The sequence below is a fragment of the Idiotropiscis lumnitzeri genome, chromosome 19, assembly GCF_059441095.1.
Source record: "Idiotropiscis lumnitzeri isolate Australia: NSW breed Sydney's pygmy pipehorse chromosome 19, RoL_Ilum_1.0, whole genome shotgun sequence".
Taxonomy (NCBI): domain Eukaryota; kingdom Metazoa; phylum Chordata; class Actinopteri; order Syngnathiformes; family Syngnathidae; genus Idiotropiscis; species Idiotropiscis lumnitzeri.
Genome location: NC_142409.1, coordinates 10,141,294 through 10,157,489, shown reverse-complemented (window position 1 = coordinate 10,157,489; position 16,196 = coordinate 10,141,294). Strand labels below are relative to the sequence as shown.

At 40.6% G+C, this 16,196-nt stretch overlaps 1 protein-coding gene across 3 annotated transcripts in view; it reads left to right on the top strand.

The window, feature by feature from the left end:
* Nucleotides 1–16,196, top strand: part of qtrt2 (queuine tRNA-ribosyltransferase accessory subunit 2) — a 35,690-nt gene that overhangs the window by 3,410 nt on the left and 16,084 nt on the right. For 2 of the 3 annotated variants that reach the window (XR_015839916.1, XR_015839915.1), the window contains exons 5-7: nt 899–1,098; nt 2,698–2,867; nt 5,249–5,333. Coding sequence is in view for 1 of the 3 variants with exons in the window: in XM_088283089.1 (XP_088139215.1) it covers nt 899–1,098; nt 2,698–2,867; nt 5,249–5,333; nt 6,101–6,341 (696 nt within the window). In the remaining 2 variants the exon portion in view is untranslated. Of the gene's footprint in view, nt 1–898; nt 1,099–2,697; nt 2,868–5,248; nt 5,334–6,100; nt 6,990–16,196 lie in introns of those variants that run through there. The other variant, XM_088283089.1, reaches the window with a different exon arrangement.

Here is a 16,196-nt window from a genome sequence, read left to right as displayed (position 1 = left end):
TTTCTAGAGGGAATCGTTCTCTCTATTGGCGAGTACTCAGAGTGAATCCTCATCCAGGTATCAGTCTGAAAAAAAAGTGGTTTCCAACATCCCTAACACCATACTGTACTGCATTATTCACTGTCTAGAGGCTCACTATTAACTATTATTAATTTACTTTCTACAATTTTCTCATTGTGATGACATCATTCATGCAATCATCATTTATTTGTTGACACATTTTGCTTTCCTTTTACTATCATGATTGTTGTAATGACAATTCATTAATTGAACTGTAAATGTGTGTAATGACCGTCGTGATGATGATCTTATTCCTGTTATTATCGTTGTTACAACTCCTGTCATTATATTGTTTTGTTTGGGGACGTGTTCGCTTGTGTGCGTCTCCATTAGCCACATTATTGTGATGGACTATGATTATCCATTTAGAATGCAGGAAAATGGAAAACAGTGACAATGCACCCTTATGAAACTCCTTGGTTGGGGGCTGCTGATGTTTATTTATTTATTTGGTTTTTGTTTAGTTTTTCCTCGTCATAATTGAATTATTTTGACCACTGCACTGTGGTGGTAGAGCTTTCTTTTCTTGCGCTGTCTTTTGGATTGTTTTTGTCACTCGTAGGTGAAAGTCTTTTCGTTTGAGCTGGGAAAGGGGTTCCTACCCCCTCTTGGCAAAAAAATAAAAAAAAAGAATAAAGTTGTATTATCATGAGAGGGGGGAAAAGCCATTAAAGTTCTGATATTAATAAAAAGTCATCGTATCATATTTCTATAAAAATGTAAATTAGCAAACATGTCTGTAATACTGCGACAAAGAAAAAGCAAAACACACTTGTTGAGTTAAGCCTTTGATGCATTTTGCACCTCCTTTTGTTCACTCTTCCCGACCGGTCGCCAGGAGTTGGATGGAGCGGCACTATTCGGGGTGGTGGAGGGCGGGGCCGTCCTAGAGGAGAGGGTGCGCTCGGCCAGGGAGACGGCCAAGCGACCCGTGGCGGGCTTCTGCCTGGACGGCCTCCAGTCGGGCCGCCTGGACGGTGCCTTGAGGAGCCAGCTCATCGGCGCGGTGATCAAAGAACTGCCCGAAGACAAACCCAGGTGAGCGTCGTATCATAGAATTCCAATTATAGATTAGTCATTTGAGTAGTTTTTATATTTTCCGAAAATACGTCACAATAAAGATGAATTAATTTCGTTACAACGCTACAAAGCATCTTTCCCCAATGAAACCAATCGAAACGCTGTTAATCCGTTCGAGCCCTCCAAAGCAACCCAGCAAAAGTTTTTTTTTTTTTAAATAAGAAAATAACACTCTGCACTATTGTATTTTACAAAAACATACAATGATAACATAATTAAACAAAACGTAAAGAATGAAACAGAATGCAAATCACTATACTACACTATTCGCGTAAGCCTTGCCCACTAGGGGGCAGTATACTAAGAACGTGATCTATTTGTTTGCATCGAGGCTATAATCTGATTTATGATTTACTGACTTAAATTAACGGCACATGTGTTTGGTAGAATGTTTGTGAATTTATCATGTCTTTCGTATTATTTTTATTTCATAATTCTCCGTGAGTCATGGTAACACACACTTGCGTAGTACTGCGCATTCATCGACATGCCAATCGGCAGTTAATAATTATTTGGTCGAATAGTCAATAGATGAAATTGGTGAGTTTTTTTCCGTTGTTTACGTGTTTATGAGACGCTCCGAGCAAGTGACTCATGGCTCCTCCACTCAATAAATTAGCCTGCTTGCCTGATGAATTGTGAATGCTCTCTACTCGCTGCTCTGCACAGTCTTGCATTAGCACAACTTGATTGACAGCACGACACAATTAGTCTAACGTCGCTCACGTTCGGCCATACCAGTCGCTTGGGTGAGTTCCATCCCGTTAGTTTCTGTCAATTATTTGAAATTATTTTCTTTAAATATTTTTATTTAGTGAGCAAAGGACGGTTTTGAGTGCACGTATGCAGCATTGATAATGCAAGATGACAGATTGTGGAACGCTCCAATCAATTACTCCCACTCCTCTCACGCTATCGGCCTGACGTTTACAGGCCCACGTATACTACGTCAACGAGTACATAACCAACCTGAACTAAAGAGATCTCCACATAGACCCCATCTGTTCCCTCTCAGTTCCAAGGGACTTCTTGGGAATAAGAAATCAGCCGAGGTTTTTTATTTTTTTGGAACAGTGAGCTAAGCAAGGGACCCCTTGCGAGCTTCTGAGAGTTACCTGCGCTGCGGCGTCTTCATTGAATGCTAAATTGGCCTCGACCTTGACGCCTGCAGCCGGTTATCTGCCGGGCCAGAGAGAGAACGAGAGCTGTCAGAGTGGAGAGAAGTGCTGCTCGCGTGTTTCTATGCAGCAAATGCAACACATTGTTTTTGCGGGGAAAAAAAGAAGAATCAAGTGGGAATAATGCGAGAGTAAAGTTGTAATATTACAACGGTAAAGTCATAATTGTAAGCGATAGTTTTATTCAATATATGAGGAAGAAAAAACATGAGAATGGAGTCACAATTTTACAAGCGTTAAGCCCTAATTGAAATGAAAGACAATTGTTGCTGAGGAGTAAAATAATAATAATAATAATAATATAAATAAATAAATTACGACAAACGCGCAAGAAAATTTCATACTTCCTATTCACGGTGGTTCATCGCTGCACTTTTAGGCTTTTGCAGGGTGTGGGCCGCCCCGACGAGGTGTTGGCGTGCGTGGAGGCCGGCGTGGACCTTTTCGAGGGCTTCTTCCCCTACCTGGTCACCGAGCGAGGCTGCGCTCTTTGCTTCCGCTTTGACACGACGATGGACCCGGAGAGCGACGATGCGACGCCCCCTTCAGGTGGGATGACTTTTTTTCTTTCGGAGGGTGTACTGTGAATTCTCATACTCGACTTATAGTCACAAACTGTTCCAACTTTTTTGTTTTTTAAGGACAATACTATAAAAAAAACTATTTCATACCAGAAAACACGTTTCAAAAATATTTCTTTTCCATCGTCTTCGTGGTTCCTCATCTCTTTGTTATTATTGCTTTGCATACTAGCTCTCCAAAAAATTCAGTATTCAACTTCTGTCTCGTAAGCTCCGGTTTTAACCGGTCCAAGTCAGACAGATTTCCATGCGAGCACGTCTGCGATGCTGCCGAGTCCACATTTTAGTGGTAAAATTACCCTTTTGTTTCCCCTCAGGCAGTGTGACCTGTTTAACTAAAATATCACTCCCCCAACTCCACTCTCGCCACACACAAATACGCGCATACGCTGGATCTAAAATGGAGGACAAAAGGTTAAAAGCAAATTGGTGACATTTGTATATATCACAGTTCCATCAATCGGTCTATGATTTATTTTTTCCACCAGAAAACGCGATGAAGCAAAACCTCAAAGGAGATTCATGATTCATTGGCAGCTCACATTTGACTTTTGATGACTTAACTGCAGATGTTTAAGGCGTCGGTTCACGAATAGGCCGTTATTTGAGGAAGAACAATCAAAGATATTTGTAGCAGACTCAGCTGTTATCTCGTTAATATCTTTTTTTTTTTTTTCCAACTTTTGCTGCTTAGTGTTCAAAAGTGAGAAGCTTAACAAGACTTATGACAAGAAGCCAAGCCTTTTCATTAAAAACTTGCGTTGCCCGACACCAAGTCGTGTCAAGACAGCGCAAATCAATTCTGCACTGGCAAGCATAATGGAGGTGAGAGCGGGCCGGCCGGTGTTAAACATGAATTCCCAGTCCCCCTTCGACCAATTACAAGCTCCGGTTTGACACAGCCCAGCGTATGCTAATGGACGCCTGCTTTTTCTTCTTCGTTGTAACTTTTCTTTTCATCATCGTGGCCCGCTCGCTTACCGTCGCTCTCGGGTTGGCGCTCTTTGACTGGCGTTGTCGTCAGCGCTGGGTTTTTTTCTTTCTTTTTTTGCTCTTCATGAGATGTCACATGATAGCGTCTGACGGGTAAGAAAAAAAAGTAGTTCTAGAAATAATTGTAAAAATTATTTAAGTGATATTAATAATAAAATCCAAAAATAAGAAAAAACGGGTAATAAACCGTAATTACTGCGTAATTAATCTACCGCGGTAGTTAAGTCCATCCGCCCATCGCTAATTGTTGATAATGTAGCGACTGAATGCTTTCTCTCTTCTCATTCCGTCATGCAAGGATAAATGAAAGTTCAAGGTGTATTCGGGGCACAGTATTGATAAAGCAAAAAAATAAAAAATGAATTCAAGAGGTATGAGTCAGCATCTCTTGACTCCTGGTCAAACTCAATAACTTAAAATCACTTTGGAATACATGATTATATCGATAGGTGCTTTAAGTTATTAACCTCCATTTTTAAATTGTACTGAGCAGACAAAATCGAAAAAAAAAAAGGTCCATAAAGCTTTCTTATGATGAATTTATAGCGCAGGTCAGAGTGCTGCCAGGAATTCTCAATCGTGCAACTTGACAGGGAATGTTTTTTTTTTTTAATTGTCACTGAAACCGTTCAGCCCGTCGTCCAGTTAACTGGTGCGCTCCGTCTTGAATACGTCAGCTCCATTTCAGACAAAACAGGATGTGTCGCACGGCGTTCTTTCAACACATTGCCTGGCGCGTCTGCCGACGACAGATAAAACAACTCGAGCAGCTATCGGCTGGATCTGTCAAATCCATATCGTCGGCATCGGAGCTATTTTCAGCCACGCGGAGAGCGTGCTACGTTGAAAGGAGCTGAAGCAAAACATGAGTATTTCAAAATCGCATCTTGATGTCGTCATTGGTTTCAAGCACTGTGAACCATCAGCAGTTGTTTTTTTTTTTTTTTTTTTTCCAAAAACGCAACTTGTACGAATACATTGGTCTTATGTTGAAATCTTCTGTATATGCAAAACAGCTATTTATGATTAAAATAATTTAATTTCTAATTATTTTCGTAACGCCCAGTGAATAAAAGTAATCACAATAACACTGCTCAATAAAGTTTTCATTTTTTATTATTATTATTATTTTTTTTTTTTTTATCAGAAATGCATCTAATGCTTTCTCGATGATTTGCTTGTGCTGATTCTGATTCTGCTCTCATTTTGTGTCGCGTAATAGGGGTCAAATGATGTTATGTTTTGGCATTTTCTTTTCACCGCCGGGGCTGACGGAGAGGGGTCGTGCTTCTGTAGATGTGCATGGAAATGAGATGATGATGAGGATTAATGAGGTGTGTGTGTTTGTTTGGGTAGAGAGCACACCGGAACAGAACGGAGATCACCATCCCGATGATGCGACGCGGATGACGTCCTTCGAGATGGATCTCAAAGACAAAAGGTTGGACCAAGCAGGAGTACTTGTTACTTCCATACTATATATATATTTTTTTAATGTCTCACATGACAAAAACAAAAAAAAAACAAGCGTGTGCTTGTCGGTCCCATCGTGTGTTTTGTTTGCGACATGAAACATCGAACGCACCACTCACATAATCATCACTTCACTCAAAGTCAAGTCGACACCGCAAACCGGATGTCTGTTGTAGTACCAAGACTGACCTGGGAGGGGCGACAGAGTGCGTGAAAATAAATAGAAGAGTAGCCGTAGAACCGAAGAGCGAATTTCGCGTAGGGCTGTTTTGGATTAAATGTTTTCGATTTTGTCTTTGCAATACATTTCAGGTTGATCACATTTACAACTACGGGAAATCACTCTTGACACACCCCACACCAAATGATAATTTTTTAGGATGATCATTTCGAGAAATCTGATTATTACTTTATGCTGGAAAAACGCCCAAATATCTGTATGTGTCTACCCCGCTTTAAATATTGAGCAGGTTTAACATTTACGATCGTCTGCCCCGCGGAAATCGGTGAGGGAAAAAAAAAAATCAGTCTCAACACACCCCACCCTTCAGGATGATCTTTGACAGATATCCAGCAATCTGCCCTTTGCCGACTTTGATTGGAAAGTGGGGTGGGGGAATGCTTGAATTAATTGGTGTGTAACTTCCTGAATTGGCCCTTGCCATTTCACGTCCCAGCCACGATTGTCCATGGCACCGCTGTCCAAGTGATTTACCGTCTACGTGGACTGTCTAGGTATCGAGACGACTTCCGGCCCCTGGTGGAGGGGTGTGGCTGCTACTGTTGCCGGAACCACAAGAGGGCGTACGTGCACCACTTGCTGGCCACCAATGAGCTGCTGGCGGGGGTTCTGCTCACACTCCACAACACGGCGCACTATCTCGCCTTCTTCGCGGCCCTCCGGGAAGCCCTGGCCACCGATAAAGTGGACTTCCTGAAAAGGCGCGTCCTCGGTCAGATGGAAACAAATGCCTAAAATGGGATGGAATCAGATAGAAGAGATGGATTGAGCCTGGAGGAGAGATTTTTGCAGACAATCAGCCCGCCTCTTTTGTCACGGATCAGCAGATTGGCTCTGCCTCCGTACGAAGGCAATCAAAAAGTTTTCTCTTCTTCTCCCTCGCTGTGGTCTCTGGCAAATGCAGCAACTTTGTCCACATGCTCTCCAAAGAAGTAAACTCATTGACATCTTTTTTTTTTTCCCCCCCAGTGAATTGATCACATTTGGACGAATGGTGGCGCTTACTATCGACTGCGCTCGCCTCTTCCACTGTACGGTACATTTAAGGCACAAATAAATGTGTGCACAGTTGTGCCTCCACTTAAAAGTTGAATTCATCCATACAGTTGTCCCCATTGAAATAAATAGAAATTGCATTCATGTGTACGAACCCCCCCCTAATAAGAAATATAACTCCACATTATTGTACATAGAGTAATCACATGATTGTCTACATGATGATGAATTCTTTGCGTAGGGTCTGTTGTGCGGCACTTTGCCACCAGGGGGCAGTATGTTTCAGCCAGTGATCTAAATGAAGACATCGCTCCTCAGTGAGCAACAGTCTTTAATTGTAAAAGAGGATCAAGAATATATGCGTGTGAGTAAAAGGCTCAAAAGCAATGCTTCTTGTTGAGACTTCCTCATTTCTCATCAAAATGGTCCAACAATGGTTAAAAAAGGTGACTGAAGTTGAAATAATACGTATTAAAGCACGCCATGATGCGCGCTGATAAATTTAAGCACCGCATTTTGTAAGTTAATTTTTATCCCGGGAACAACAAAATCTGCAAAAAGAGGAATATCAGACGAAATGTCACTTTTTTTTTTTAAATAATGACTTTTTAATTTTTCTGGCAAAACCACGGTTTGTTTTTTAAACTGTTATGGAAAAAATTGTCGTATTTTTAAAACCATTTGTTTGTAATAATACAAGGAAAAATCGCTAATGTAAAAAAAGTAAATTTTCAAGAATTAAGCCATTTAAAAATTTTTTTTTTTTCTGAAAAGCTCTCCCATGATGCCTGATGGGCTAACGAGTCCCTTAATAAACATGTTTCTCTTTGTTTTTTGTTTTCCCCCCTGGTCCCTTGCGTCAGCTTGGACTGGGAAATAGTTGACATTTTCAGTAATTTCTCAGTATATAAAGCGTGAATGTTGATTTTTGTTGTGTCCTCGGGGTTGGACTCGGCGCCGTTCTAGTTTATTTGTTGTTACCACACCAACAAAAACGCTTAGTTGATTTCCACGAAAATGTGTTACAAAAAGGGTCAAACTTTGATATATTATGTTGCTGCCGTGGTTCGTATTACAAAACAGGAATTGTTTTGTCATGCTTGCGTTTGTGCTCATCCACAACAAATTTCAAACGCGAGCTGCGAGTGGCTTTCAACGCACGCATTTAAAATGTTGCCGGTCAAAATGTGCAGAACAGCATGCATGGTGGCATCCAAATATTGTACGTTTTATTTATTTATTATTTTATCCCTCAGTCAATAAGGCATGAAGTGTCATTGTCTTCAACCTCTGAGCGCTTTGGGATGCAGCTCAAAGGACCTAGTAGAATTCCATGAAACATTTGTGAAGAGGCGGGACAGAGTCATAAATCGTTGCTATGATTCCGGGATTTTTGAATTTTTCGCACTTCGTTCAACATTGCGAGTAGGGCATTTTCCCCTCATCTGTTGTTGAGCAAGTTTTTCTTCGCCTTTTCTCTTAATTTCTCAGAAGAAAAGAAATTCATGACTCATAGACTATATTCATACTGTGCAAGTGCCCTGTTACAATGAAAAGCTTATCTCCCGATTTTTGTAGTTGGCCTATTTCCACGTCCATTTCAAGTGTTGACACTTGCTGCCCAAAAGCCACAATTATTTTGCTTATTTAATGACAGACACGTCACATCCTTTAAAGTCGCATGTTTAGCGCTTACGCAATTGTTTATTCTTCCGCTTATTTTTTTTTTTTTAATGTATTTGTTGCGGAAATCCAACTTCAGATTTTGGTGAAATTTGCTGTTCATAGCGATCGTTTTAATCATGATTTACAGGACACCCCAGGTGGGTAGAGTAGTCAAAATTTATACCAAAGTAAGAAGAAGGAAAAAAAAAACCCAAAAAAACCAATCTGTCCTCCAAATAATTTCTTGAATAAAAAAAAACTATTCAGTGTAGCTTCTGATTAATTCCCAATCAGAGCATTAACGTTTATTAAAAATAATAAAAATTTCCGCGTAAGTAGGCCCACGTAAAATCTTAGTGGGGGCAGAAACGTGAAAAATAAAAGTAGAGTGCCGTATGTAACAAGTAAAAGTTGCATTTAGTTTTCACCAAAACACTCAAAAGTCAAAGTATCAATTATGCTGCATTAAAACCACTTCACCCCACCAGGCTCCGCCTCTTAAAGGCACATTCATTTACACCGACACCATTTTCCGTGCAGTATTTTCTCTCCCTTTTTTTTTTTTACATTTAAAATATATTTCAAAAAAGTACTTATAAGTGTGTTTCGAAAACATTTCTTTTTTTAATATTGTTCCTCTTTATCTCCGATTTTTTAATCGGCTCTGGAGCTCGAATCCACTATTTCCATCACCGCAAACAGGCAATAACGTGTTTTATCTGATACTTCAGATTTTATCCTTATTTACAAGCGGCCTGTTTTACAATTGTACTTTTTCTTTTTTTTTTTTCCTTTCTCAATCTGCCTTGAGGCATATCCAAGTTGTGCGTCACAGTTGCTTTGACCACTTGGCTACACTGTGGTCATCCAGCTTGCATGCCAAGCGCCGTTGCACTTCTTTTCCGCTTTAAAATCGACAACGTGTCACCTCATGCTCTTGATTTATTGCTCCCCTCGCCTCCCTTTCTTCTTCCTCGTGGTATAATCTGTTCCGTGAATGATTCCAACGCCTCATTTAGGGTTCTAGATGACTCAATTCCGTCTCATGGTTGACAGTTGGAGCATGAGGAGTATGGGGCACCTGTCGGGTTTATATTTTTTAGTTTTATTTTTTTTTTCATATCCCCCCGAAGGTTATGTGAAGGTTTGAGCTGACAGCTGAGATGTTGGCGCCGCTTAGAAAAGGATAAAGATCAGATAAAAAATGCTGGTCTCCACCGGGGAGGCTTTTTGAAGGCGGGCGGATTTAAGAGTGGCGGCAGGTGGATCCTCAATTGAATTAATAACTTCGCCTTTAGAAATTGGTCACCTATGGATGTTTTTATTTTTCCAAATTTTAACGACCACACAAGTTGTCGGGTCAATCCTCCCAGATTAGCCGGTAAAAATAGAGCCGAGAGGTCATCCTTTCCTTGAAGAACTGGCCGTTTTTGATATTCACAAGGCGTAATTGTACAAATACCGCCCTCTGCTGTCGACTGAAATTGACGTCCCAATGTAAACTGCTACTCTACTTTAAATAAAGCAAATTCATTGACAACACTAAAAGCCTCATACACCTGTAGAGAATACCAATTAAATTCTTACTCTGTATTAAATATGAAAGAAGCAGTGCACTTTTAACTTTGGACGACTAATATAACACCATATGGTCCGCCACAATTTCACCTGATCACATTTTTTTTTTTTTTGAGCGTGTGCGTGCGTGTGTGTGTCTGTGTGACAAAGTACAACCGTAAGCTAAAACTTTCCCTGGGTTTGTATGGCGCCTTATTAAGATCACATCAGCCAATCTGGGGAATCTTCTGAAAAAAATGTGAAACTAATTTCAAACCCAAAAAGAGTGTATGAAAGAGCTTCTTTTTTTTTTTTTTTTCCCCCCCCTCCCACTTGAAGCGGTGTTGACTCGCAGGCGGGCGTAGAGGTTGAAGTTGAAGAAAAGGTCAGCCGTGTTGTTTCTAATAGGACACCAAACAGATGAAAAGCCCGTGAGCATTTGGCCTTTTTGTTCATGACTCCTCATTCTCAAATGAGAGCGGCTAAAGTAGGATGCAAAACCCAATTAATAAAACATCACATTGTGAAGATGTCTACGATACAGCATGCGGTGTAACTACGATATCAACAGAACACCATTTATTGTCCTTGTCTTCTTGATTTGGAATGCTCACAATACCATCTAAGTGCATCATGACATCATCAAATTACTGATATCGCTTAGGGTGCCGTATTATGGTTTTGATTTTGCGCTGCATTAATTATTTGGTGGTATCGTGATAGTGACGTGATGTATCGTTAATGGTATCGTGATACGGTGATTTCATTTGTCACCTTCCCTCACAAGAAGGTGTTGTGATGATCTCGTAGCTAGAGTGTGTCGTGGAAGTCTGCGTACAAACAAGCAGCTTGGAAAAAAAAAATAAATCTTCAAAATGGCAATGATGAGCCGCTCAGTCAAGCGTCGCAAAATCAACAATGTGGCTGACATCAATAAAGCGTGATTGCGAGGATGAGAGAGTGTTGATGAGCGAGGATCTTCCTGATGAAACTGCGAAAACCCTCGCTGCTTCCTCGCACTGATGACTCAACTAGCGGAAAGTATTCGTCAGAGGAAAGTGGAGTGAAATAAAGCCCCAGATTTAATAACTTCTTTGAGATGTTTCTTCTTTTTCTGGTTGTCAGTACAATTTTATTTAATAGCAATTCACCTGTTGGAACTGCACGTGGAAGACGGTAGACTGTTTTGTCTAGCGATATCATGATAATATCAGAGATACTGTGATGGGTGCTGTCATATTGGGCTGTATCGTCGACAGTATCACTATGATATCATTAATGACGCTGCGTATCAAGATGGGATCATGATACCATTGATATTGTAATGTATCGTAGATTGCTACTGAGATGATATCCGAGGAATTCTCATCTGATTTCTTGCTATTCCCTCGTCTCCTGGAGCCAGAAAGTAATCCATTCCTCCCCATCTCCGTAGGTCACCCCGAGAACATTTTGATATTTATTCTAAACGATGTAGTCAAAGTGTGTTGTCAGCACAGTCGTGCTTGTTGATGAAACGGCTGGCGAGAAGCAGCATCAGCATATGAAGAACATACGAACCCCGCCTTTGCCATCCCCTGTCACTCCCGCTTTGCATCAGTTTTCAAATACACTAGATACACTTGTATATGCCTGATTTTTGACATTAATGTAAGATGCATTATTCATTGAGGAGATATCTACAATGACTGACCTAGTTAGAAAAAAAAAAAGTGCGGGGAAAAAAAATCCACGTTTTTGTGTGTAGAGTCACAATATTATGCTAATGTCAATGTTATGACAACATTTCTATAACATGATCAAATCTGCGATTCATGAAATTATGTATGATTTTACAATTCCATCAATGTTATGTCACGGTAGAGATGTCGTCCAAACACAAAACAATTAATTTTATTTTATTTTTATTTTATTAATTTATCATGATATATTATCGTAATATCACGATGCCGTCAGGAATACATTACGATGCCAAGTTACAATGCAATTTATAATACCTCTCAATTTGATATCACATATCATATTCTATCTATGATACTTCAGTGTATCTATGCTTTTGTAAAACGAAGATTCCTCACAATATCGATTTAGAATACTGTACATCAATGTCGCTATGATGACATCTTCCGTCCATCACGATATAGCTCAGTGTGATGATACCATCTACGATATTGCTCAGGATAAAATAAAAAAAACAATTTTGTCCTCTCTGATGTATATTTTCTGGTGAAGTGCTTTGCAAAAATATCTGCCATCTCACATTAAAGGTTGACACTTGTCTTCCCATGTCTTGGGCCGTTGCCTTGGCAACACCAAGCCCAGCCAGCCCCAAGATTTATTTAAAAACTTGGACAGAAGCCAAACACGAGAGCAGACATATTTTGTCTGGCGGTGCTATTTGGAAATAAATTAGCCTTTTTAAATAAAATTTTTAAAAAAAGAATAAAAAACAAACTTTTATTTAACAAAAATCAGAAAACTACAACTTTTTAATTTAATTTTTTTTTTTAAACTGACAATGCTTTTGCCTATGTCTTGGAAAGCAATTTTTCCAGAGGTGGGCAATTGTTGTGACTGCTGATTGGATGTTTCATGTCTGTGGCTGCACTTCAGCCATGACGGCGATGATGAAGACGCAGCCAGCTGGGGCGGGCGGAGGTCATACACCGCGGGGGGCCAAAAGAACAGCTGGGCGACATGGGACACCGCCTGGAGCTTGATGACGCTCCCTAATATCACCCCGTCTGTGTAAACGCCGTGTGTACTGTATGTGCGCACGTTTCCTTGCATGCCAATTCGTCTTCAGCCCGACATGACTTTGGAGTCGTTGAGTGCGCCATTTAAATGTTGTACACGTCATGATTTTTTTTTTTCTTCCTCTCGTCATCAAGGTCAGCAAAGGCACAATTATCGGATGGCTGAAAAATGATCCTGAGTGATTATTCTTCAGTTGTGGGGCTGTGTTAAGGCAATTTGTTAAGAATTTTCCGTTACTGCACAACACTAAATTGCTCAGCGTAAATCTCGGCCTGTGTGGGTGAACACAAAGCGATTCTCTGTTATATGATCGGCAACAGGATACACAGTTTAATTGCTCGAGTCGTAGAAAATTGTAATTATTTTGCCTTTAGGTCACTGGCATGGACAATTGAGCGTTATTATAATTATTTAACATCATTATTACACATTTGAAATAAAACAATATGGGTTAACTCGTACAATAATCTGACTATTTAGAAAGTGATAATCATCCCATCTTGCTTCGTTTATACGTCCGCGATCCGTATCATTGGTCGACTGTGTGCATATCGATTGATTAGAAAGTAACCGTTGTATACTGCTCTATTAAGATGCGAGCCGCAGATAAATTGGGCCGGGAATGTGAATGCGAAGGGTCTTATTAAAATGCTTTATTGACCCGATTGGTTTTTCTCATTAAGCCCGAGATAAAGCTCGCATTTGCATTTTGTGTCAAATTAAAACAAAGTGTGATTCGGTAAAAACTTGCTGATCGACCAACGTTGTCAGCTTCTAATTTGAAAAGAAAAATATATTTGTCCACTTTCACGTACATGACATATTACTTTTACGTCATAATGTGCTTGTTGAAGTTTAAACGATAGGATTGTATGGCGAGCTTTCGCGTTGAAAGGGGCCACAGCGCGTGTGTTGAAAAGTCTGAATGCAAATAACACGCTTCTTCCTTTTGTCACTTTTTTGTCTCTTGTGTGCTGCCATCACAGGTCAGCTGCCAACATGGCACCAAAGTCTCGCTGTAATTGCTGTCTAGATTGACAGGCTTGGGTGGGCGGGGGGTGAGAAAAGATATGTGACCATGCATGCCAAGCATTACTAATGCACTGCGGCTACATAATTGAATGCGAAGGGGCCTCTATTTAAGACTTATCTGCTGCTAAGTGACTTTTCCAATATGCGCTCCGCTCATCTGTTTAATTTCATTGGTGTAATTTGTGGCGTCTCTCATGGGGGGGGGGCTACAGCAACAGTGACGATGGACTCCTGCACTTCAACAGAGAATATAGAATTCTGTTTTGGGCAAGTCACACTTTTTTTTGGGGGGGGGGTAATTTTTTTTTTTTGCATGGGGTAAAAAAAGTGATTGTTTTTTTTTTTTACAGGTGAAAAAAAACTTGTATGGGGAAAAAAGTAATTTTTTTATGTGGGGGTGGGGACCCTTACTTTTGTTGCAAGGGGAGACTTTTTTTTCCTTTTTACAAGGAGAAAAAAATGTTTTTTTTGGATTGGGAAAAAAAAAGTGTTGTTTTTTTTTTACAGGGCAAATTTTTTTTATTTATTTTTAATTAATTAATTTTTTTTGGATGAAAAGGGAAGGATTTTTTTAATTTTTTTAATTTATTTTTTTAACCTCCTTTTGACTCATACCTTTCCGTGGCTTGTTCTTGTAAAATGTGACTCTTAAATGGTGGCCGATGTGTTTTCACTCCCACCTAACAGGAGTTTGAATATGATTGTTTTATTCTAAACGACCATCCCACAACACATCCCCAGTTAGGTGTTGCGCAATCACATGATTTCAGTTGTGCATTTTTGTTCATGTTTTTCTCCTTTTTAAGGTCTTTTAAATTGGGTTATACAGGTTATAGGTGACATTGATATCGAAAAAAAAAAATATGAAATAATTTATCTTCGTGTCATTTTTTTTCCCATCACAAAAACCTGTCACTTGAACATTGGCGTGTAGACTTTTAAAAAAAAAATTTTTCATCTTCCTTCCATTATTTCGCGACCCCGCAGATTTCTCAGGGCATTGGCAGCGGTTGCCCTTTAATCTGGCGAAGAACATCTGAAGGAACACGGCGAACGCGAGCTCTCCGCAGCGTGCCGCGTTCCTTTTCGTGCGCTCGCTTTGCATTCATTGTGTGCTCTTTTGAATGGGAAGCTTCCCATCCTTCCCCTTCCTGATCCCTTCATCTTTTCCTCGGACTCATTTCTCCCAAGCGACCCCCCCCCCCCCCTCAACCCACGTATAAATTATAACCCTGGAATATAATTATTCCCGCTAATAGACGCCTCCAATCCATCGTGAGTGGCCATTAATGAAGGGAAGCCACGGAGCCGCCTTCTCCTCTTGAGGCTTCCACACATTCGTGGCTCCTGTGACTTATCACAATGTGTGTACGTGCGTGTGTGTGCGTGTGCACACCTGCGTGTGTGTGTGTGTGTGTGGTGGGAGTGAGTTGCAGGCAGCAACTCAAGGAGATTTACATCCCATCAGACGTGAAGCTCCCAAAGTGCTGTTGGGAAACGTTGAGGAAAGCTGAAGTGATCAATCAATGCAGCGTGACACTGACTCAGAGATATTTTCTTATGCACACACACGCACACTCGCCAGGTAGTGTGGAACGTCGCATTAGTGCATTCACTACCAGCCGAATTAAAAAAAAATAAATAAAATTGACGTCTTAAGTCGTCAATGGCAGTAAATGTAACATTGTGCAGACATGGTGAAGGTTTCTCAGCATTCGTGTCATCCGTTTGACTTTCTTATACTGTTTAATGCATTGAAAGCAAATTGTCCCGATGTGACGCGTTGTATAGGTTTAGGAGTTTGTCTAATTACCGGCACAGCTTGTGCGCGTGTGTCGTCGAATGAGCCTCATGAACAAAACTCCACGTGAGTATATTTTGATCTGCTTTAAGTGCCTGCCGTTTTTTTAAAGGCTTGAACGTCGCCCGGGGGGCAAACGACGCATTAATTACATTTTAATGGTGTTAACTTGTCACTGGGGGAAGCGTAGGACACACACACATGCAGGATTTCATTGATTTCACCTGAAAGCCGTTTTACGTTCCGTCTGCAGAGCGACATCAAGATGAGTGTTTAACAATTGTGTCGCCTCAGGCGAGCTATTTTTAGTTGTTTTTATACGATACTAGCAACAGGGTGCCAGCATCATTTAAAAGGAAACTTTTTCTATACTTAGTTTTTCCGAACAAATGACAGTAGATTGCTTAGATTCAAAATTCCTCTGAGATTTTTTTTTTCATGTACTCACCCTGATCTTGTTCCTTCCATGTGATTCGGAGAAATCACAAAATCGCAGACGGTACGCCGCCCCCTTTTTCACGCAGCGTCACATTTTGCACATTTAGGTTGCACCTCCGGGAGCAAATGTCAACGATGCACGTGCGCGCCCAATGTGGCGCCAATGTGGTCTTGTGATGTCCGAAGCAGATTGCCGTGAAATGACAAGAGCGCATTTATACTACCAGAGGAAGAAGCTCTTGTTTTGAATGACCCGCTAACCTTTTTCCTTCCCTCCACTGCCGTGAAGGATTTAAATTTGCCGTCTGCTGAGAGGTGAACAGCAACATTATCAATGTGTGCGT